The sequence below is a fragment of the Petaurus breviceps genome, unplaced genomic scaffold (genome assembly GCF_028583685.1).
Source record: "Petaurus breviceps papuanus isolate PSGF00001 unplaced genomic scaffold, PetGlider_PUasm1.0 154, whole genome shotgun sequence".
Taxonomy (NCBI): domain Eukaryota; kingdom Metazoa; phylum Chordata; class Mammalia; order Diprotodontia; family Petauridae; genus Petaurus; species Petaurus breviceps.
The window spans coordinates 186445-208023 of record NW_027185715.1 but is presented as its reverse complement, the minus strand read 5'-3'; the positions used below and the strand labels follow the sequence as shown (position 1 = coordinate 208023).

The 21579-nt window shown below is 42.9% G+C and overlaps 1 protein-coding gene across 7 annotated transcripts; it reads left to right on the top strand.

Annotated features, from left to right (window-relative positions):
• The first annotated feature begins 380 nt into the window (after window positions 1-380).
• On the top strand, window positions 381-18835 carry PYM1 (PYM homolog 1, exon junction complex associated factor). Of its 7 annotated transcripts, XR_011166587.1 has the most exons (5): window positions 1891-2028; window positions 11607-11700; window positions 12207-12944; window positions 15088-15201; window positions 15433-18835. XR_011166587.1 is itself a non-coding variant. In XM_069078900.1 (4 exons), the coding sequence occupies exons 2-4, from the start codon at window positions 1767-1769 to the stop codon at window positions 12685-12687; spliced, it is 618 nt and encodes a 205-aa protein (XP_068935001.1). In that variant the 5' UTR covers window positions 381-1439; window positions 1665-1766; the 3' UTR covers window positions 12688-13166. The 7 variants fall into 7 exon arrangements, 5 of the variants coding, with proteins under 5 accessions (XP_068935001.1, XP_068934987.1, XP_068934994.1 ...); XM_069078900.1 differs by lacking the exons at window positions 1891-2028; window positions 15088-15201; window positions 15433-18835 and adding exons at window positions 381-1439; window positions 1665-1809 and having other exon boundaries at window positions 12207-13166; XM_069078886.1 differs by lacking the exons at window positions 1891-2028; window positions 15088-15201; window positions 15433-18835 and adding exons at window positions 382-1367; window positions 1665-1809 and having other exon boundaries at window positions 12207-13166.
• Window positions 18836-21579: the final 2744 nt, after the last annotated feature.

Sequence of the window (21579 nt, the reverse complement as noted above, 5' to 3'; positions counted from 1 at the left end):
TCCCATTCTGACAGCTTCCTTTTTAAGAGCTGGAGCCTCAGAATGGAAATTACAGGGGATCTCAATGTGGGGAAATAGGGTGAGTGGCTCTCATTCCCTCAGTGAAACTTAATTCCTTCTGAGACCCTCAGTGAATTACCTTAGTGTAAGCCCCTTCTTCAGTCTTTCTCCCACATACCACCCAGGCTCCACTGCCCTGGGGCAATGTGTGGGAAATGGGTATAATCAATAGGCTCACTGCACCATGTCCCAGGTGCACATTTCCTCTTATCGGCCACATCACAAAATGGAGCGAGAAAAAGAAACCACAGTGAACAAAGGGAGGAAAAAACAACAGCTTCATTTCTACCCCCACCCCACCCCCACTTCTCCCTTCCTCCTCTGGTTGGGGGCGAGAGCCACACCCCAGCCTAGGCTAGGGTCTGCAAGTCCCCCAACGGGCTGTTAGACAAGAGAGTTTCACTTCCTGCCAGCCCCAAAGTTAGGGCAGGAAGTCTGGGGGTGGAAAGAGGTACAAGAGGAGGGGCCCTTGGCACCAGGTTACGCAGGCCCCAAGGGGAGCTGCTGTAGGTCTCCTGAGTTTCCCTTTTGCAAAGAGTCTGAATTGAACGGGTGACCCTAAGCCCGGAGAGACTATGCCAAAGAGCCACTGAGTTCTACCAGTTTTTCCAGGTTTCCCCGCAGCTTCAAGCATAAAGGGCTACTACGGACGTGGGTGTGTGTAAAGAATAGAATGGAAACATTAGGAGGGAGAGGATTGGGGGAAGGAATGTATTAACATGTTAATCGTTGCAAAACAGTATTCCCGATCTTAGCTGGGCACCCACTGCCGGGTGGAAGAAGAAAGCTGCTGATTGGGGTTGGGACCTTCAATAGTCGGATTTCTAAGTCACGAAAGGTTCCTATGTGGTATATTGTTACCATTAGTCATTTTGGAAAAAGGGCTCCCAAACGACTGAGTTCTATCCCAATTCCTTGGGTCTCTCCCCCCCGCAGGGAGCACTCTTGGGCATTAGCCTCAGCCAAAAGCAGAAGGATGGGGCAGAAACAGTTTCCGTGGTAAAGCGCTACATAAATGTCAGCACTGTGCAGACAGTGAGGGGTGGGCTGGGGTGGGGCAGAGGAGAAAAGCGAAGACTGGGAGAGAGCAGCAGCCAGGGGCCTCCCCAGCCTCCGAATTTCGCTGGGGGGGGGAAGAGGCCGAGGGCGGGAAGATTTGCAGTTAGCAAAAGGGGAGGGGAGAAGGGCAGAGATGGGGAGTGCTGGAAGGGCGGCAGGGTCAAGCCCAACCCCTCCGATCACGCCCCTCCCTCCTTCCCGCGATCGCTTTCTTCCCGCACCCTCGGGGTAGAGCCGGAGACCGAGAGGTGGGAATCTTGGGCAGAGCCAGAAACTGAAGCGGGGAGGGCGGGCTTAGGCCGGAAGGGAGCGGAGGGGAGGTCAGTGAGCCCAGCCCCTCAGGCGAGCCGAGTCCAAGGTCACCGGGGCAAGGAGGAGCGGGGTCAGGATTTGAACCGAGATCTCCGGCCTCGGCCGAGCCGGGGAGTCTCGTGAGGCGGCCGGCGCTGGGGCCCCGGAGCCGGAGGCCAGCCGCGAGGATCTCGGCGGCCTGGCCCCCTCCGTAGAGAGACGGCCGCAGGCCTCCTGTTTCATTCATTCCACAGACTGATCGAGCGCCGACTCTCGGCGGGGCGCGCACGCCTGCGGCCCGGGCCTGCAGCGTCTCCTCTCCTCCCTTCCGCCTTTGCTGCGCCGCCCGGCCAGGGATGTCGTCCAGCCGCCAGCCCGCTCCCGAGGACGAGCTGAAAGGTACAGTCCCCTCTTAATAACCCCGCCGTTCCCTCCCTTAGCCTCGGGCATCAAGTCCTAGGGGGCTCTGTCTCTTTAAGACGAAAATGGCAGCTCGCGACCAGGCGGACTCCACTTCCGGTGGAGAAGGAGGCGGGTCCTGGGGGAGGGTGTCACTCACGCCGGAAGTGGTTCTCGTTTCCAAGATGGCGACTCCCTATGTAACTGACGAGACCGGCGGTGAGTGCGGGCGGTGCAGAGTCTCCTCTCCCCGGGCCTTTGGGGGTGGGGGTAGAGGTGGAGGGCGGACTTGGAAGGGACCTGCGCCCCGCCCATCCCGGGGCCCCTCCCCTGTTCCCGCCCCCCCCGGACCGCCTACCCCATTCATTCGCTCCTTCGGGGCTGCACCTGCGCCCCCTTCCGGTCCTGTGGCGCCGGGGTCCCTCTGCTTCCGGTCACCCAAACTCTAGGCTAGGGTCTCTGCTGGCCAGGACTGGTCTCCGGACCTCCGCTTAGCCCCGGGAGTCTCCACTTGGTCCCCGGACCCCCTTTGGTCCGCCAGCCCGCGGAGCTCTGCCCGTGTCCCTTTCAATTTCTGGTCTCCCCCCCGCACCCCCACTTTAGCTTCACCCACCTTAAGTGTGAAGGATCGGGAAGGAACCTCTAACTTGTGGCCCTTGCTCCCTTTTTCCGACTCTCTGAGCTTTTTCTTTGGAGATCTAATCGCCAACGTGGGCCGCTTTAAGCATCTCCTCTACCTTCCCCAGGAAACTGTCAGCCTGGGCAGGGAAGGGATCTGTCAAGTCAAGTCAACAAGCACTTAACTAAGTTTCCACTGTGTACCAGCTGCTGTGCTAAGACCAGAACACAAGTGTCTCTGCACTCAGCCTGGTAGTCAAACTACTAACGTGACCCTTCCTCAGCTCTCTGTCTCACCAAACTGTAGAGAAGAATTGTATGAAGGCCTGCTGGGGGATAGGCAGCAGCCTTGTGCTAGGATGAGGTCCTGGGAGAAGACAGGGATGGAGAAAGTGAGGTCTCATCCTTAGATGGTACTGGTACTGGTACCACTCTGCCCAAGGACCAGAGGGAGGAAACTTGTAGCCTCCTTATCAAAACAATATACAGAAAATATGTGTAGAGTACATGTGGTGTATATGTACATGTGGTCCCCATGTAGAGCAGACATTGCATAAGTCATGAAATCATTCATACTGGATACACTATAAAGTTATGTTATTACTTAACTGAAATCTCACTGCTGTCATCTTTGATTCCCTACAGTGACTTTTCCAAACTCTGTCTTTTAAAACCTCCAACTCCAGACTCACCTCTTTCTCAACATATAACCTCCATTCCTCCAATACTGAGACTATGAAAGTTGTCATTCCTAAATTTTCTTATCCCCCGTCCTTAGAACCTTACCTATCTTTTCCTCAGTTGCTGTAGTCTCAGTGGATGAGGTGTTTTCTCTGCCAAGGTTAATCCTTTTATTTGTGCCCCTGATCCCCATTTCTTCCAGTCTCCTTTGGGAGCTTCTGGATTAATTACTTTCTCTTTAACTCTTCTTTAATCTCTCCCTATATGACTATTTACTGTTACTTAAAAATATTACCAGATCTCCTTTAAGAACCTGCATTTCATTCTGCCATTCCCTCAAATTATTTCCCATTTCTCTATTTCTTACAGCTAGAGTATAAGAACGATTAGTCAATACTGGATGCCTCCACTTACCCATCAATTCACTCAGCTCCTTTCAGTCTAGCCTCTGACCCCACCATTACATTAAAACTGGCCGGTGATTTTTTTTAATTGTCAGATTCAGTGGTCTTTCTTAGTTCTCATCCTTCTTGACCTTTCTACTGTATTAAACACTTGATTATCCCTCCTGCTACATGCTCTTATGTCCTCTGACTTCTTTGACACTGCTGTTTTTATTCTGTTTCTCTACCTTTCTCCCATTACTCTTTTTCCTCTTTTCTTTGCTGATTCATCCTCCACCTACTCCCTAAGAACATCCTAGTCTCTCTTAAAACTGAACTCAACATCTTTTCCCATCAAATTTGTCCTTCCTCCAGACTTTCTGATTTTTGAAGATGCCACCACCCTGGATTCTTAACCTTAGAACCTCTGAATTTTCTTGAAATCTTCCCTCTCTTCCATCCCCAACATCCAGGCAGTTGCCCATTTCTGTGGGTTCTTACTCTCTATTTACATTCCATTTTCATCCCTTGTACTGCTGCTACTCTAGCTCAGCTCTTCATCACCTTTCTCAAATGAAGTCTTTTGTAATAATCTGATTGATTTTCCTCCTTTCTTCTGGTCTATGCTCTTACCAACTCATCCTTCAGGCAGTTGTCAGAAGGAGTTTTTTTTTTTTTCTGGAGGGCAATTGGGGTTAAGTGACTTGCCCAAGGTCACAAGGCTAGTATTTGTGTTAAGTGTCTGAGGCTGGATTTGAACTCAGATCCTCCTGACTCCAGGGTCAGAAGGAGTTTCTTTTCTTTTTTTTTTTTTTAAAGCAATCGGGGTTAAGTAACTTGCTCAAGGTTACACGGCCAGTTATTTTGTGTGGGGTTAAGTATCTGAAGTTGGAACCGATCCCAAGTCTCCCAATGATGGAACTGGAGCTCTTACTCACTGTGTCACCTGGCCACAACCAGAGAAGTTTCTGAAGCCACAAGTTCTATTTTGTCTCTCCTCTCAGAAACCTTCAGTGACTCCCTGTTGCCTTTGAGATTAAATACAAATTCCTCCCTCTTCGTGCCATTCAGTGCTCTCCATAGTCTGCTCTAATCTACCTTTTCAACCTTATTTTACCTTACTCTTTATACCCCCTGAAGCTGGATTATGAGCAGTTTGCTGAATTTGATCAGCCCTTTCCTATCTCCATGCATTTACACAGATCCTCCGCCATTCCTAGAATGCACTGCTTTCTCATTTCCGCCTCTCAGAATCTCTTCTTCGAGACTCAGCTCAGTTGCCACCTCCTTTAAAATGCCTTCTTTAATCCTCCCTTTCCACCCCACCCCCACCCTCCCACACAGCTGGAAGTGTTATTTCTCTTATCATTTTAAAGCACTTTGTCTGGATCTCTTCTTTGCCCACATCACAATCTACTTTATATTATAGTTAGCTGTATATTCCTACATATACTATATGATCCCCCTTATTTTATACTACTTGAGTATCTGTGTATATTGTGTCCTTCCTACTTGAAACACCAGTAGAGTGTAAACTTCTTAAGGCAAGGAACTGTCATAAATTAAGCTTTGTATCGGCAAGGTCTAGCATAATTCCTTGTTTATAACAGATGCTTAAGACAGAAATATTATCAACTAGATACGATTGAATTGTATGTTAAGTGTGCTCATATGAAGAATCCATAACGTGTTTTTAAGATGTGCCAAATGTGCTTTTTACCTTGCTGCTCAGTAGTCCTTTTTATTCACTTATTGTTTCCCTATTTCATTCTCCACAACAGCTTTTCCTCTTAAGCTGATAAAACTTACCCCTACTTCCATCCCCCCGCAGATGACTTGGGTTGCCTCTACCCAGAAAAAACCCAGAACCTTAATTCTCTATTACCACACTTTAAAATTCTTTAGGGTCTCCCACTGTTCCTTCCTCTCCTCCTGATTCAGAAAAAGAGGTGTTTCTCTTCCTCACCAAGGTTAAAGCTTAGAGATGATTATTTTGATACCATGTATCTCATGTTTACTCTGAGACATTCATTGCTCTATCAAACATCCTCTCTCTCTCCCCTCCTCTTTCCCTTTCTCCCTCTCCCTACTGTCTCATTCATCTTTGCCTGACCACTAGTCACCTACTAGACCCTTACCTGTCCACCTACATTATAAATATCACCTATTTCTTTTCTTTTGAAGGTCAATTGGGGTTAAGTGATTTGCCCAAAGTCACACACTAGTAAGTGTTAAGTGTCTGAGGTTGGATTTGAACTCAGGTCCTTCTGACACCTAGGTCTGGTGCTCTATTCACTGGGCCACTTAGTCCATTATATTAATGATATTAATCACCTAATTCTTAAAAACCTTTCCTTTGTCTTTTATGCTCCCTCAAGGTACCATCCTCTCCTTCCTTTCAACATCGGAATTCTCAGAATAAATAATCTATATTTGATGGTTCTACTCTCTCACCATCTGATTAGTTCTTAAACCCTTATAGTCTTCCTTTCCTCCCAAAAACTATTGAAACTACCCTCTAAAAGTTATTAGTAACCTTATTACTAAACCCAACAACCATTTCTCAGTCTTCATCTTCCTTGAACTATTCAGCATCAGAGACTATTGACCATCCCTTCTCCTTTTGGGTTTTTAATGATTGATACATTTTGTTTCTTTTCCAATACATTTTCTGATATGCCACTTTCTTACTGTGAACCCTCCTAAGAAAGAAAAACCCACTAAGCAAGATTTGCTGACAAGAAACTTCATCAGCTGACATTGTATACCTCATTCTGTACCTATAGCCCCCATCTCTTTATCTAAAACATCCCTTCTTGATGCCTTCTTTTCTCTTTTGTTTCCATAGCACTATACCCTCCTAGTTCTTAGGGTCAGGACAACCATGTTGTCCTGGATCGTTGTGTGGATTCCTTTTGCATATAGGACTAGATGTGTATTTGACTCAATAGTTATGGAAGTCCCTTCCTACTTTCAAATTACGTAACCCTCTTCCAGGCCATTCCTTCTGTTCACTTCAGTGCTTCCTCTTTGTTTCCCAGAGGGAACCTCTGAGTCCCTACAAGGCTTAAGTTCCTGATGATCTCAGTTGTTGATGCTTCTCCGTAAATGACTTTAAATTTAGTTTGTATTTATTTATCTGCGTACATTTTGTTACCCGTGCGCGCATACCCACACATACATACACACACACAAACAGGAGAGTGAGGAGTAGTCTGGGACATTGGAAAGAACATTTAAATCCTGCCCATTTACTCCCCTGGCCAAGTGTCAAGTCACCTAATCTTTGTTGCAGCTGTAGGTCTTGGATCCTGTGACCCCAAGATCTCAGCCTAAGTTGCTTGAGGGTGGGGACTTTCTCTGTCTTTATATGTGCTCACTGAATGCTTGTTGGGTTGCTTTTAAACTAATGTTGTCCAAAGCTCCAACATCTTTTCTTCTCTTACTCTATCCAGTTCCTGGGTGATCTCATTTGTTCCTGTGGTTTCTGATACCACCTCTATGCAAATCTACATGTCTACCTGAACGCCCTCTCAAGCTCCAGGCTAGTTGCTGTACATGTTTACCTAAATGTTAGCAGACATCTCAAACTTGACATATCCAAATTTGAAGTATTCATCTTTCCTTCTGGTAGTCCTCAGAATCTCTGAGTGGGAAGGGGAAGGCCTCAGAGGTCCAGTTCATATTGAACATGTGTTCTACAAGTAATGCTGTCTAGCCTCTATCTGAAGATCTCCCTTGAAGGAGATTCACTCCTTCTGTATGTATTTATTAAAAGTTTATTATCCCGGGCTCAGACACTTAGCACCCATCCAGAAACACCTGGCCGTGTAACCTTGAGCAAGTTACTTAACCCCAATTGCTTAGGGGCAGCCAGGTGGCTCAGTGAGTAAGAGCACCAGCTCTAGTGTCGGGATGACCTGGATCAAATCCGGGCTCAGATACTCAGCACCACACCCAGAAATAACTGGCCGTGTAACCTTGAACAAGTTACTTAACCCCAATTGCTTAAAGAAAAAAAAAGTTTATTGATGCCTTTTGTGCTTTATAGCACAATCATTTTCCTATGCATGTCTACCCCACCCCATGCCAAACCTGCTCCTTTGTAACAAGGAAAGCAGTTAAAAACTGACCAACATGAGCAACTGTATGTGACTTCACTGGTAACAGTTCATACCCATGGTGCCACCTGTCTCTACTGAGAGGAGGGACATGTTTTTCATCTCTTCTCTGGTTCCATCATTAATCCACTATCTCTTGAGGCAGCTCTTTTCACTTTTAGAGAGTTCTAATTGTTAAATCTTTTTTTCCCTTCCACCTCTTTGCAGTTTTCATCCTAATCTCTCCTTTGGGAAGTCAAACAGAGTAAATCTAAACCCACGTGATGGCCCTTCAAATACTTGAAGACCTATATTCTGGCCTGTCTGCTATTTCCCAGTCACCCAAGCTCAAGATCTCCTTGTCATTCTTGACTCCTCCCTCTATTTTACTCCCCGCCCAATTTAATCAATTTCCATATCTCCATTCCGCTTCTCCCAGAATCCATTATTCACTCCCTTTCCATTCTTTTGATGCCTTTGTGCCAAGTTCTCATTGTTCTCAGGTGCACTCTTGAGATAGCCTCCAAACTGGTCTCCACACCTTTAGTCCCTATTCCTTCTAATATGTCCTGTATACTTGTAACCACAGAAGTGATGGTTACTATGGCCTGACCCCAAGGAGTGTGTGATTAACCAATCAAGGGGTGGTGAACTGGGTCTAATCTTACCTTCCCAGCAATCACTTATCAAAAGCCATACCTGCCTTACTCTTCCCCACCCTTACCTCCAGGAATTGGCCCTTCAGGGCAGTGTTAGACCTAATCTGGACCCAATCACTCATAACAACAGCCAAGCTCTTGCCATTGGAAAAATTCTGCTTCCCATACCCAGGCTACTTCTCCCCTCCCCACCTAAATCTCCTAGTGGCTATGAAAGGTGCCCCTTTGACGGTGGGTTCCAGGCTTTAGAGCAGTGACTGGTAAGAGTACCAGCTACTCCCTTTTCATTTGGGTGGGTCAGAGTGAGTTGCAAAGGATGAGCAGGCTTGGGTAGGTTGCAACAGATCTCAGATTACATTACATGATCTTTCCTCCACAAAACCACCCTTCTTCACAACTTTTCCCTTTCCTGTTAAGGGTATCACTGTCACACAGGTTCAAAACCTTCATGTCATCTTTAGTGCCTCAACTTTCATCTCCCCACATAGCCAGTCATTTGCCACGTCCTACTGTTTCTACTTCCACAATCCCTCTGGCATCTCTTCCTTTCTCTGCAATCTCTCAACCACTCACCTTGTTTAGGGGCCTTCGTGACATCTTGCGGGGACTATTGAAGTAACCTCTGAATTTGTGTCTCTGCCTTATCTCTCCCTTTTCCAGCCCATCTTCTCCACAGCTGAAGGGCACCTCTCACCATATCACTGCTCTATTTAATTAACTCCTTAGTGACTTGAAGCAACTATTAGTTTAGCTTTATTTTATCCTTTCTAAATTACTATTTTTGTGTAAATTTTATAATTTTTATAACTATTAGTAGAGGAGTATTATAGGATTTATAAATAAGCAAACATGTTGGGGGTATGTGCTCAAACATTTCTATTGATGGAGTATCTAGTCAAGGTTTAGAGGCCACTGGTGTGAAGCACTTTAGGTGGCTGAATGTATAGAGATAAAGTGTTGGGTTTGGAGCCAAGAAGACTGGAGCCCATCTTGCCTCAGACCCTTACTAGTTAGGTGACTTGGTTATATACCTACTAGGTTAGGTGAGTTGCCTTGGTTTCCTTATCTATGAAACAGGGGTGACAATAGCACTTACCTCATAGGGTCATTGTATAGCTCAGATGAGATAATATGTAAAATGCTTTTGCAGGTCATTCAGCCTTACATAAATGTTAACTATCATTAATAAACCACAGCCCTTACTATGTTCCTCCTCAGTGATTTGCCACTGCCTCATCCAGGTGAAGATCCTCCATGTGCTGGCCCCAGGGCCTTTCTAACTTATACGTACCCTGCCATGTAGCCAAACTTCAGCCAAGGATGCCCCATGCTTTCCTATCTCCATACCTTTGCTCATGCCATTCCCTTTGACTAGGTACTCCTTTATCTCTTCCTTTTAAAATTCCTATTGTTCAAATCCCAGCTTACGTGATAGTTTTTCTCTGAAGACTTCCCAGATTAGTCCATTAGGGAATGATTTCTCCCTCCTCTGAACTCTCACAGTATTTGTATATATCTCTTGAATACTTCTCTCTGTCTATTTTGTGTTGTAGTTATTTGTGTTTGTGCCTTATATCTCCTACTAGATTGAATGCCACAAACTCCTAGAGGATACGTATACATGGTACATACATATCCTGTCATTCCTTTGCCTTGCATAACACATATATAAAACACAATAACGTTCAGATAAAGAGGGTGTTTTTTGGAGCGCTTTAATGTCTGGCTTGTCTCCTCCAAGTAAATTGTAAGCTTTTAAAGAAAAAGGACAGAGCGGCCAGGTGGCTCAGCGAGTAAGAGCACCGGCTCCAGTGTTAGGATGACCTGGAGATATAATCCTGACCTGGAGATCGAATCCCGGGCTCAGACACTCAGCACCACACCCAGAAATAACTGGCCGTGTAACCTTGAGCAAGTTACTTAACCCTGATTGCTTAATAATAAAAAAAAAGAAAAAGGACAGTATGTTTTACTTTGTTCACAGTGTTTGCCACCCAAATACACGTAGAGTGATGTAAGACATGAGAAATAATGTGCAGATATATTTGTATATATACTGAGGGAAATCGATAGAATTTCATTCTTTCCTCTTCAAAAAAAATTTATCTTATTTAAAAAACATAGTTATTATCCAATAAACCTGTTTCCCATCCTTGTAACAAAGAAATGGTTAGGATTTAGCAACTGACCCCTAACAAAGCATTCAATATTCCACATCCAGAGTTTACTCCCTCTATGGAGAGGAGAACAAACTATATTTGAGGTCTTCAGTCTGTCAGTACACGAGCATTTCCTAAGTGCCAGACATTGTGCTAAAGGCTGAGGATACAGAGATAGAAATTCCCAGCTCACAGTCATCTAGAACCAACACCAGTCACTGCATTTACTCCGATTTCTGATGACTTTTAGGATCATTTTCATTTAGATAATGGTTGTCATTGTGTGTTTTCCACAGGTTCTTTCCTTGCCCTGCTTAAATCTATACAGCTCTTTCCATGGTTCTCTGGATTCTTCATATTTATTCTTTTTATTGCGCAATAATATTTTATTACATCCATTTGTCACAGCTTGTTCATTTGTTCCCCATTTTGTTTCTAGGTTGTTGCTGCTTCAAAAAAGTGTGGCTATGACTATTTTGGTATAGATAGGACCTTTCTTTGTCAAAGTCATTGACCTCATTAATAATTTGGTATTAGAGTATGAAGAGGTTAGTAACATTTTTGTGTCAGTTTGGCCAAATCCTAGGTCAGCCAATAGTATCTTAGTGTACCTGTCTTCTCACGGCCCTTTGATCTCTTGGGGAATGGCTTAGTCATATATATTTATTTGCATTAATTCCATGTTTGTCTTGGATCTTAAAATTTTATCAGATATTTGATACAAAGAGTTTTTTCTCCATTCTACAACTTCTTTATATTCTAGCTGCATTTTGTTCATTCAAAAGTTTGAAAATTTTACATAATAAAATTGTCTTTTGTCTTTTCTGATCGTTTCTATCCTTTTTTATGATATGGCATTTTACATTTAAATTGCTCTTTCACTTCATCATCATCATGTTACATGGTGCAAGGTGCATGCGTAGCCTGAACCTGTCTTCTTCTAAACAACTTTACAATTTTCCAAGCAGGTCTTATCAAATGAGGAGTCCCTTCCCCAGTAGTAATTGATAGATAACCAGCATGTGTTTGGTACTGGTTTAAAAAAAAAATAGAAAAGTAGATCAGTTGAATAGAGTAGACAAATAATACCTAAAAGAAAATTAACACAGTTAAACAAATTCAAGGATTTAATTCTCTTTCTGGAGCTTTTGGAAAACAAGAAAGATTGTCTTCATCACCTGATTTATCCTGCTCTAGGTAAATATATTGCTTCAACCCAGCGACCGGACGGGACCTGGAGGAAGCAGCGGAAAGTGAAAGAAGGTTACGTGCCTCAGGAGGAAGTTCCTGTGTATGTGGCTGGTCTAGGGACGGGTAGAGGGCTGGTTATTTATCCCAGGAGAAGGTTACGTGCCCCAGGAGGAAGTTCCTGTGTATGTGGCTGGTCTAGGGACGAGTAGAGGGCTGGTTATTTATCCCAGGAGAAGCAGGGTAATATGTAGGTGCTGGGGAAGTTTTCTCTTGGATTCCCAAGAGATGTAATCTAGACCTTGGATAGGATGTGAGAGCAGGAGTAAGGTAAGGAGGCAGAAGGCTCTTACTGATCTTCCCTGTCAGAGTAAGAGTTCCTGTAATGCTTGGTTATCATTACCACCAGAGGGCTGGGTAGAATTTCCTAGACCTCCATAACGTCTGTGCTGGGCTGCATGTTATAATGAAGGGAGGGGAGAAAAGCGAGGGGAAGCTGGTTTCCCTAGTGCAGGGATGAAAAGAAAGAAATCAGACTGGTATGGAGAGAAAGTCAGGCTTAGGACGCAGGGGAACTGAAGACATGTTGACAGCTTTTGTTCCTCTCAGGTATGAAAACAAGTATGTAAAGTTCTTCAAGAGTAAGCCTGAGTTACCTCCTGGGCTGAGCCTGGAGGCTGGGGTACCAACTCCACCCCGGCTAGACAGTGGTGAACCAGGCCTTTCTAAGACTGCCAAACGCAACCTGAAACGCAAGGAGAAGAGGCGACAGCAGCAAGGGAAGGGGGCAGTAGAGAGCTTGAGCCGGACTCTGGATAAAGTGTCATTGAAGGAACCAGCGCAGCTGCCAAGTGTGCCCCCTGCTCCCCGAGCCACCCCCGCACCGAGCCCTGACAAACCTGACACGCTCTCCACCACCGAGAAAGCCAAGAAGATCAAGAATCTGAAGAAGAAGCTTCGTCAGATAGTGGAGCTGCAGCAGCGGATCCAGAGCGGGGAGATCAGCCATCCCAGCAGAGAGCAGTTAGAAAAACTGGCGAGGAGGGGGGCCTTAGAAGAAGAGCTGGAGGACTTGGAGTTAGGCTTATGAGGCTCCTCCTGGACTGGGAATGTGGACTGTAGGACAAACCATGACGTTCCCTCAGAGGGGCCTGGGGACTGTGGCGGCGGCAGCAGCAGCCAGGAGGGAAGCACCCTGTTCTCTGCCCTCCTATTCTTGCCCTGATGTCTCTGGTCCAGCCTTTCCTTCCAGAGCCTCGCCTCTCCATTAATCCTCACCTTGAGCCCTTACTTTTCGGACTCTACCCTTCCCTTTCCCTGTGTCCGGAATCTCAGTGACTGTCCCAGGTACCACTCTTCCTGGCTTGGGGTTTTTCTTTTTTTATTTGGGTGGGAGGGTAGGATGGGTCAGGGTCTCAGGAAGGGCTGAACTTAGGGTGGGAATGGGTGACTATAAACTCTTGGGTTCTTGGTTCCTGTTTAGTGTTTTGGGGGTTATTTCCATTCTACCCCATTCCTTTTTTCTTTTTTTAAAGAATAAGATAATAAATCCCAAGTAGAGATGTCTGACTGTGACTCTTTTCTTTTGCGATAACCAGAAGGTTGTTAGGGATACCTTGTTTCTCACACTCAGGCTTGATTGAGCCCACCTCTCCCCTCTACTTGTTTTCTTGGCAGATGACCAGTTTTCTGTCAGCACTGGTCTGTGAAGACTGAGCATATAAGAATCAAACTTAGTTTTGTAATTTTGGATTTAGAAGGATTGTAGAAGTCATCTAGTCCTAACACCATCTGAATCATGAATCTCCTCCATAAATGTCCCTCTCTATTGTTAAGTGGGAAGATACCAGAAGACATTTCTCCTCTTCCTTATTATACTGAGTAGGTGATTCTTCCTGGCTCAGTTTCCAATCCTCTTTGACACAGCTCCTGGTCATGAGAACTAGTAAGGGATTGCTTCATCCTTCCAAACTGCCAGTTCTTCAACCCTGTGCCAGAGCACATTTACATCCTTATGGAACCGGGGTTTGCATGCTGGCTTCATGGACAGCGCCCCAGTTATTAGATCAAGAGGTTCTCCAGTCACTTCTGTTACCTAAGTATATGTTATTTAAAAAATGAATACAAGGTAATTTTTGGAGAAAAGGCACTAGCAGTTGAGGGGGGGGATGGGTCAGGAAAGTCTACATATCACTGGATCTTGACCTGAGCTCAAGTGAGAAGGGTTTACAAGGCTATGCAAAGTGCTCAGAGATTAGAGATAGAATTTTATATGAAGAGCAGCAAGAAGACCAGTTTGGCTGCACTGAAGAATGTGTGAAAGGGAGGCTGGAGCCAGAATGTGAAGTACATAATTGCCCAACAGAGGAGGTTTGTATTTCATCCTAGAGGTAATTAGGAATCCATAAGAGCTTACTGAGCAGGGGAGCCCTAGGGAGTCAAGAGATCAGATAAGAGAAGGATAAAGATCCAATGGTCGTAGTACTTTGCAGGAGAAATTGGCCCCCAAATGAAGGGAAGCTTTTGAGAATAAAATTCTGAAGACACAAATGGTAGTAATTTTTATTAGGAGGAAAGATGGGAACTGCCTAAAAGGACCAATGAAGCTATGGAGGGAACTTAACCTGTTGAGATTTATGTTAAAGATTGTTCCAAATCACTAATAAGAACGTGAAACCAAATATCTCTGAGGTTTTGTATCATGTGCACCAAATTGACAAAGATGACAAAAAATAGAAATAGTCAATGTTAAAGGGGCCATGGAATGAAAACATACTAATACATGGGGTGGAGCTGTGCATTGTTCTAATTATTCTGGAAAGCAATTAAGAATTATGCTATGAAAAAAGTGACAGTCGTTTTTTGTTTTATTTTTGCTTTTTGGAGGGCAATTGGGGTTAAGTGACTTGCTCAAGGTCACACAACTAGTTTTTGTGTTGAGTGTCTGAGGTGGATTTGAACTCAGGTCCTCCTGACTCCAGGGCCGGTGCTCTGTTCGCTGCACTACTTAGCCTCCCCAACAATGTCTTTTTTTTTGATCCATGGATCTCACTGCTACTCATATACCTCCAGCGAGGTCAAAGACAAAATTTCCACATATCAAAATACTGATTACAGTATTTTTGTGGTAGAGAAGAACTAGAGACAATGAAGAGCTATGGTATGAGGAGTAGCTAAATAAATTGTACATGAATGTGCTGGTATATTACAGTGTCATGAGAAAAGACCAATATAAGAGATTCAGAGAAGTATAGGAAGGCTTGTGACGTGGTGCAGAGTGAAAGAAGTAGGACCAGAAAAACAATATAAATAATAAAACAAATGGCTACTAAGAACTGTGAAAATGTATCTTCTCTCCACTGTAGACATGGGCAATAGGGGATGGGGACTGTTGGCTTGGAATGTAGCATATGCTGTCAGATCGGATTGTTGACTAATTTTGCTGATTTTTTTTCCCTCTTTCTTTCATTAAAAATTCTTTTTTATAAAGGATGACCCAGAAGAGGCAGGGCAGAAGAGGGATGGATACAGGGGGAAATCTAGTCGATGTGAAAACAAAATATGTCAATAGAAAAAAAATTTTGAAAACAAAAAAGATGAAAGGGTAAGTAAGAATAGAATAGTTCTGTAAGGAGTTTTAAGAATTGGAGACATGAGCAAACTAGCTTGAGGAATACTTAAAAACAAGGGCTTTTAAAAAATTACTGTTGGAGGCAAAATAATGGTCAAAGAATATATAGGACTGCTGCACAGAGGGGATTGGATAATGGTAATAGGTGATGATTAGAAGGCTGAAGTACTCATCTTTTACTCTGCTTCTCATTTCTCTTCCAAGGAAAATGATATTGAGATTGGAAAGGACAGGACAAAATTGATTAGCAGGGAATGGAGACTCAAGATAAATGAGACAGCATCTATCTGCCGTCCAGGCCTAGATGAACTCTATCCGAGGATACTGAAAGAAGGGGAAGATGTGAGCCACTATTGATCACTGACATATTAGGAAGACCAGGAGAGGTGCTGCAGTACTGAAGAAGGGCAAATATCCTGACTTTTCAAAAAAAGAAGAGGGTGGATTCTACAAACTGTAATCCATCAAATTTGACTTCTGTTCCTAGCAAAATTCTATCTTAACATTCATTTTTCAACATTTTGAGTTCTAAATTCTCTCCCTCTAGCCCCTCCTCCAACCATTGAAAAGGGAAGCAATATATTAATTATATATGTGAAGTTATGCGTATTAGCCATGTTGCAAGAAAAATAAATAAGTGAAAAAAATATGCTTTGATCTGTATTCAGAGTTCATCAGTTCTCCTTCTGGAGGTGGATAACATTTTTCATCATGAATCCTTTGGAATTATATTGGATTATTTTATTCATTAGAGAAGCTAAGTCCTTTACAGTTGATCATTGTTACAATATTGTTGCTATGTATGATGTTCTGGTTCTACTCACTTCAGTTTGTATCATTTCATATAAGTCTTCTGAGGTTTTTCTAAAACTGTCCTGCTCGTCATTTCTTATAGCACAATATTATTCCATCACAATCATGCTACAACTTGGTCAGCCATTCCCCAATTGATAGACACACCCTCAATTTTCCAATTCTTAACCAACACAAAAATATTTTTGTATACATAGATTTTTTTCCCTTTTTCTTTGATCTCTTTGGGATACAGACCTGGTAGTGATATTACGAGGTCAAAGGGGAGACAGTTTTATAGTCCTTTGGGCATAGTTCTAAATTGTTCTTCAGAATGGTTGGACCAATTCACAACTTTTTCCACGTCTCCAGCATTTGCTATTTTCCTTTTCTGTCATGTTAGTCACTTTCGTTGGTTTGAGATGGTACCTCAGTGTTGTTTTAATTTGCATTTATCTAATCAAGTGATTTAGAGCATTTTTTCATATGACTATAGATAGCTTTGATTTCTTCTTCTGAAAACTGCCTATTCATATTTTTCTACCATTTATCAATTGGAGAATGGCTTTTTATAAATTTGATTCAACTACCAATATATTTGAGAAATGAGGCCTTTATCAGAGAAACTTGCTATAAAATTCCCCCCCCCCCACCACCAGTTTCCTGTTTTCCTTCTATTATTGGCTACATTGGTTTTGTGCATGCAAAAGCTTTTTGATTTCATGTAATCATAATTATCCATTTTACTTCCTGTGATCCTCTCTATCTCTTGTTTGGTCATAAATTCTTCCCTTATCCATAGATCTGATGAGTAAGTTTTTCATTGCTCCCCTAATTTGTTTATGATATCACCTGTTATGTCTAAATCATGTATCCATTTTGATCTTATCTTGTGTATAGTGTAAGCTGTTAGGCTGTTCCTAGTTTCTGCCAAACTGCTTTCCAGTTTTCTTAGCAATTTTTGTCAGATGGTGAGTGATTACCCTAAAAGCTTAGATCTTTGGGTTCATCAAACTCTAGCTTACCATGTTCATTTACTACTGTGTATTGTGTACTTAATCTATTTTGTTAACTCACCACTCTATTTCTTAGTCAATAGCAGAATGTTTTTATGGTTATCGCTTCACAAAATTCTAGATGATATCTTGAAAGACCTTTAAAAAGGGAAACAGTGATTACTAAAAGCAAGAAGAGGCCTTCTTAAATTAAGCTAATTTCCTTTTTTGGCATTTACTGGACTGGGATCTAGATCATGGAGATGCAGACAAAGTATACTTCAGTTTCAGCAAAATGATGACATTCATCTAGATGATAGTACCTGTTAGGTGGAGTTGGAACTAGTTGAATGACAGGACACAAGGAAGAGTCATTATTGTTATTATTATTATTATTATTTGCTTTTTGGAGGGCAACTGGGGTCAAGTGACTTGCCCAAAGTCACATGGCTAGTAAGTGTTTCAAGTATCTGAAGCAGGATTTGAACTCAGGTCCTCCTGACTCCAGGGCTGGTGCTCTATTCACTGTGCCACCTAGCCGACCCAGGAAGAGTCATTATTGGTTCATGTTCATGTTGGAGGGAGATTACGAGGGTTATGTCCCAGGGATTTACCCTGTGTTCTTCAACAGTTTTATCAGTGACTTAGTGGCAGCATTATACAGAGAGGAGGGCCAGATTTGGAGTTAAGAGGACCTGTGTTCGAATGCTAGCTTTGCCACTTACTGTGTAACCTTAGGCAAATCAACTTCTCCTGGGCCTCAGTTTCTCATCTATAAAATGAGGGGATTGGAGTAGATGATTTCATAGGACCCTTTGAGCTCTCAATCTGTAACCTAAGATCCTGGATGAAGGTATAGGATACATGCTAGTCCAATTTGTAGATGACACAAAGCTGGCTGGGAGGGGTAGTCTGGTCTGGAAGTTTTGGATTGTAATGAAATGAGACCATTTAACATTTAAGAAAAAGAAGCTTACTTAACAATATGGATAGGACACTCAACAGGGATATAGGAATGGTTTAGGTAAATGCAAAACAATTTTATCTCCACACAGGAAAGTATCTGATCACAAAAGTGTTGGATCAAAAGGTACTTTGTGGGGGACAGAGATCAGATGCTCTAAGGTCCTTTTGGCTTGAAATCTGTGATTCTCCCATTCTTCCAACCACCTAGGTTAGTAATTTCTGAGTCATTCACCAACCACCTACCGTGTTTCCCCAATAATAAGACACTGTCTTATTATTTTTTTTTGGACAGAAAAACACCAGAGGGCTTATTTTAATGAACATTGACAGCAATTTTAATAAACAGGTAAATGTGAACAAAAAAATGTACCTTTATTCAATAAACAAATCACTGGGGAAGAACAAGATGACGCGCTCACTGCTGCAGCTCTGATTGGATGCAGCTCGGAGCGTGGCGGAGCGTGGCGTGCGTTTCACCGGGGCGGGGGGTACGGTGCATACAGAGGGTACTGTAATGTAGCGTGTAGCGCAGGGGATCACCTTCACTACAGTAGCAATCTCAACAGGGCTTATTTTCGGGGGAGGGCTTATTTTAGAGGAATCTTACACAGTAAGGGGAGGGCTTATTTTTGGGATAGGTCTTATTATCAGGGAAACACGGTATGCTTCTGATTTGCCACTCCACCCCCTAGGATACCTTCTTTCTTCTCTTCCCATGCTGTGGTCTCCCATTAGATTTGTAAGCTCCTTGAGGGCAGGGAATGTCTTTCTTTTTATTTGTATGTGTATCCACAGCACTTAGCACAGAGCCTGGCACATAGTAAATGCTTAATAAAATGCTTGTTGCTTCCTGATTCTGTCATATGACATATTAACTAGCCTTGTTATTAGCAAGTTTGATAACTGTCATCTATACCTTCATTCAAGTCCTTAATAAAAGCATTAAATTGGAGATGGAGCCCTGGGACACTAAAACTCCTTGGATCCAGTCATTCAGCCAATGCTGAATCCATCTCACATCTTTCCATTGAGTCCACAAAGATTTTGGGGGTGTGGGAGCGAGTGAGAGAAGCACACCTCGTGATTTAATTGCCATAGAGAATTTACAAAGAAGAAACTGCCCTCACCAATGTAATTGGCCTCTTCTGTAATTTAGTCAATAAGTATTTATTAAGCTCCTACTGTGTGCTAGGCTCTATGCTAAGCACTGGGGATGCAAAGAAATGCAGAACAACAAAAAATGAATCTTTGCTTTCAGGGAACTCGTGCTTTCATGGAAGACAATGTGCAAATAGCTATGTATAAACAAACTATGTACAAGTTAAATTGGAGAGAATTTCAGTGAAGGCACTAAGATCAAGGAGGCCTGGGAAAGGTTTATCAGATAAATGAGACTAGCTGAGACTTAAAGTAAGGGAAGCCTGGGGGTAGACATGGGGAAGGAGATGAGGGCCACAGCTAGTGAAATGCCCAGTCAGGGGAAGGAATGTGAAGAGTAGCAAGTAGATCATTATTACCAAATCTTGGGAAACAAGGCAGGAAGGGGCCAAATTATAAGGAGTTTTAAAGGTCACACAGATGACTATAATTGAGCCACTGGAGGGAGTTGACTGGATAGTTGGGGTGACAGTCAGAAGGGTTTTAGGAAGATCAGTTTGGGGTAGGAGTGAATTTAGATTTGGAAGGAAGTGAATCAGCATGCTATTTCAATAGTCTAGGTGTAAAGGAATGGTGGCTTTCACTAGTAGTGTCCCAGGAGAAAAGGAGGCATGTACAAGAGATATTCTTTTTTTTTAATTTTTTTTTTTTTTTTGCTTTTTGGAGGGGGGAAGGCAGGGCAATTGGGGTTAAGTGACTTGCCCAAGGACACAGGGCTAGTAAGTGTTAAAGTATCTGAGGTCTAATTTGAACTCAGGTCCTCCTGACTCCAGGGGCACTACTCTATTCACTGAGCCACCTAGCTGCCCCTTAAACAGCATTTCTGATTTCCCAAATTTTACAGCATAAGAGAATTTGGAAATACAATAACAACATGCACAATGTCATATATTTAAAACATGAAACAAAACTTATTGCCAGTCAGATGACATCACTTCAGCCTAATGCCTTTCCAAATTATTTTACATTAAAAAAATCATCTTATCAGCTTTGACATTTTATAGCAATCACAGCTAAAACCTCATATAGAGGCATCACATTATACAATCAAAGAAGCAATAACAGTAGTTAACAATTATATAGTGCTAGGCACTATAGCACTTTAAAATTATTATATCATTTGATCCTCACAATAATTCTGGGAGGTGGATACCATTATTATTTCCCTCTTTAGAGTTCAGGAAACTGAGGTAAACAGAGAAAATAATTTGCTTAAGATTGTACAGCTAATAAATTTCTGAGACCAGAATATAACTCAGTTTTCCCTGCATGTTTTTTTGCATTTGATGCCACAATTAATAGAATACATTTCACCATATTATAATTTAGTTATAGCACAAATCTCAACCAAATCCAACATGGGTTTACAACCATAAATTCAAAATCTTAGTTTTCCAGAACTATTAGGCCTTTCCTTGTGCTTTAAAACTTGGAGCCCAGAGCTAACAATTAGCTCATTTTCAAAGGTTCATGGTAACACTTTCACCTTTCCATAAACTTTTTATTTTATTTCAAAAATTGCTTAAAGAGCCAAACCAATTCCTTTCATATTCATAACCTGGCCCTACCTTGTCTTTTCCTGAGGCTTTTCACTTTACATTCCTTTCATATTCATAACCTGGCCCTACCTTGTCTTTTCCTGAGGCTTTTCACTTTAACCCTGGGCAAAAGATAGGGAAAGATTCCAAGTGGCAGCCTCAAATTCCCATCTCCTTGCTTTGGAGCTCAAGAGATTGTCAAGAATCTCAAGCTACACCTGTAAGGCCAGTAAGAATTTCCCTAAAGGGGTGTCAGTTTAATAGTGTGCTCTTCTCCTGGTCTCAAACCAGTTTTTCTAAGGGGGACTCCCTAAGTGTTTTACTGTCACTGGAACCCTTCATTCTCTTAAAGGGAGTATTTCGGGCGGCCAGGTAGCACAGTGAATAAGAGCACCGGCCCCAGAGTCGGGATGACCTGGGTGAGGATAAACTGTCCCCAGCAGTATGGGGGCAAATCTTACCTTAGCTCAGAAGAATCTGAGGTCAAGATGGAGAGTCTGACCTCTAAGAACAGTCCTCTATGAAGTTACTGAAAACCCATCTTGGGGGTCCAAGGCCTATCTCAACCTTACTGGCTTTGCAAAAGCAAAACAAAAAAACCAAACAATCTGATAGGTAAAAGATGAAATAAATTGAGGAAACAAAGGTTTAAACTTCCAAGAATATCGATTTATTAAGCAATGCATATCAATTACATAACAAATCGGGACCAACTATCCTCAGCTTGGTACTGGACCCTGAATACAGGAGGAGACAGATGTTTATGCATTAAAAGATAATAAATAAGATACAAAACAGGATGTAGAATTAGATGATCTAGGTTCTAACTGGAGGAAAGATTAGGGGCTTTCTGAATTGGGAGATGGAGAGCAAACAGGTACAATTCCCTGAAATCAGAAAAA

Coding starts and splice junctions, on each gene's coding strand:
- PYM1 (XM_069078876.1), top strand. CDS start 1,896: ATGGCAGCTCGCGACCAGGCGGACTCCACTTCCGGTGGAGAAGGAGGC. Junction 2,029..11,606: donor TGTAACTGACGAGACCGGCG/GTGAGTGCGGGC, acceptor ATCCTGCTCTAG/GTAAATATATTGCTTCAACC. Junction 11,673..11,754: donor GCAGCGGAAAGTGAAAGAAG/GTTACGTGCCTC, acceptor TCCCAGGAGAAG/GTTACGTGCCCCAGGAGGAA.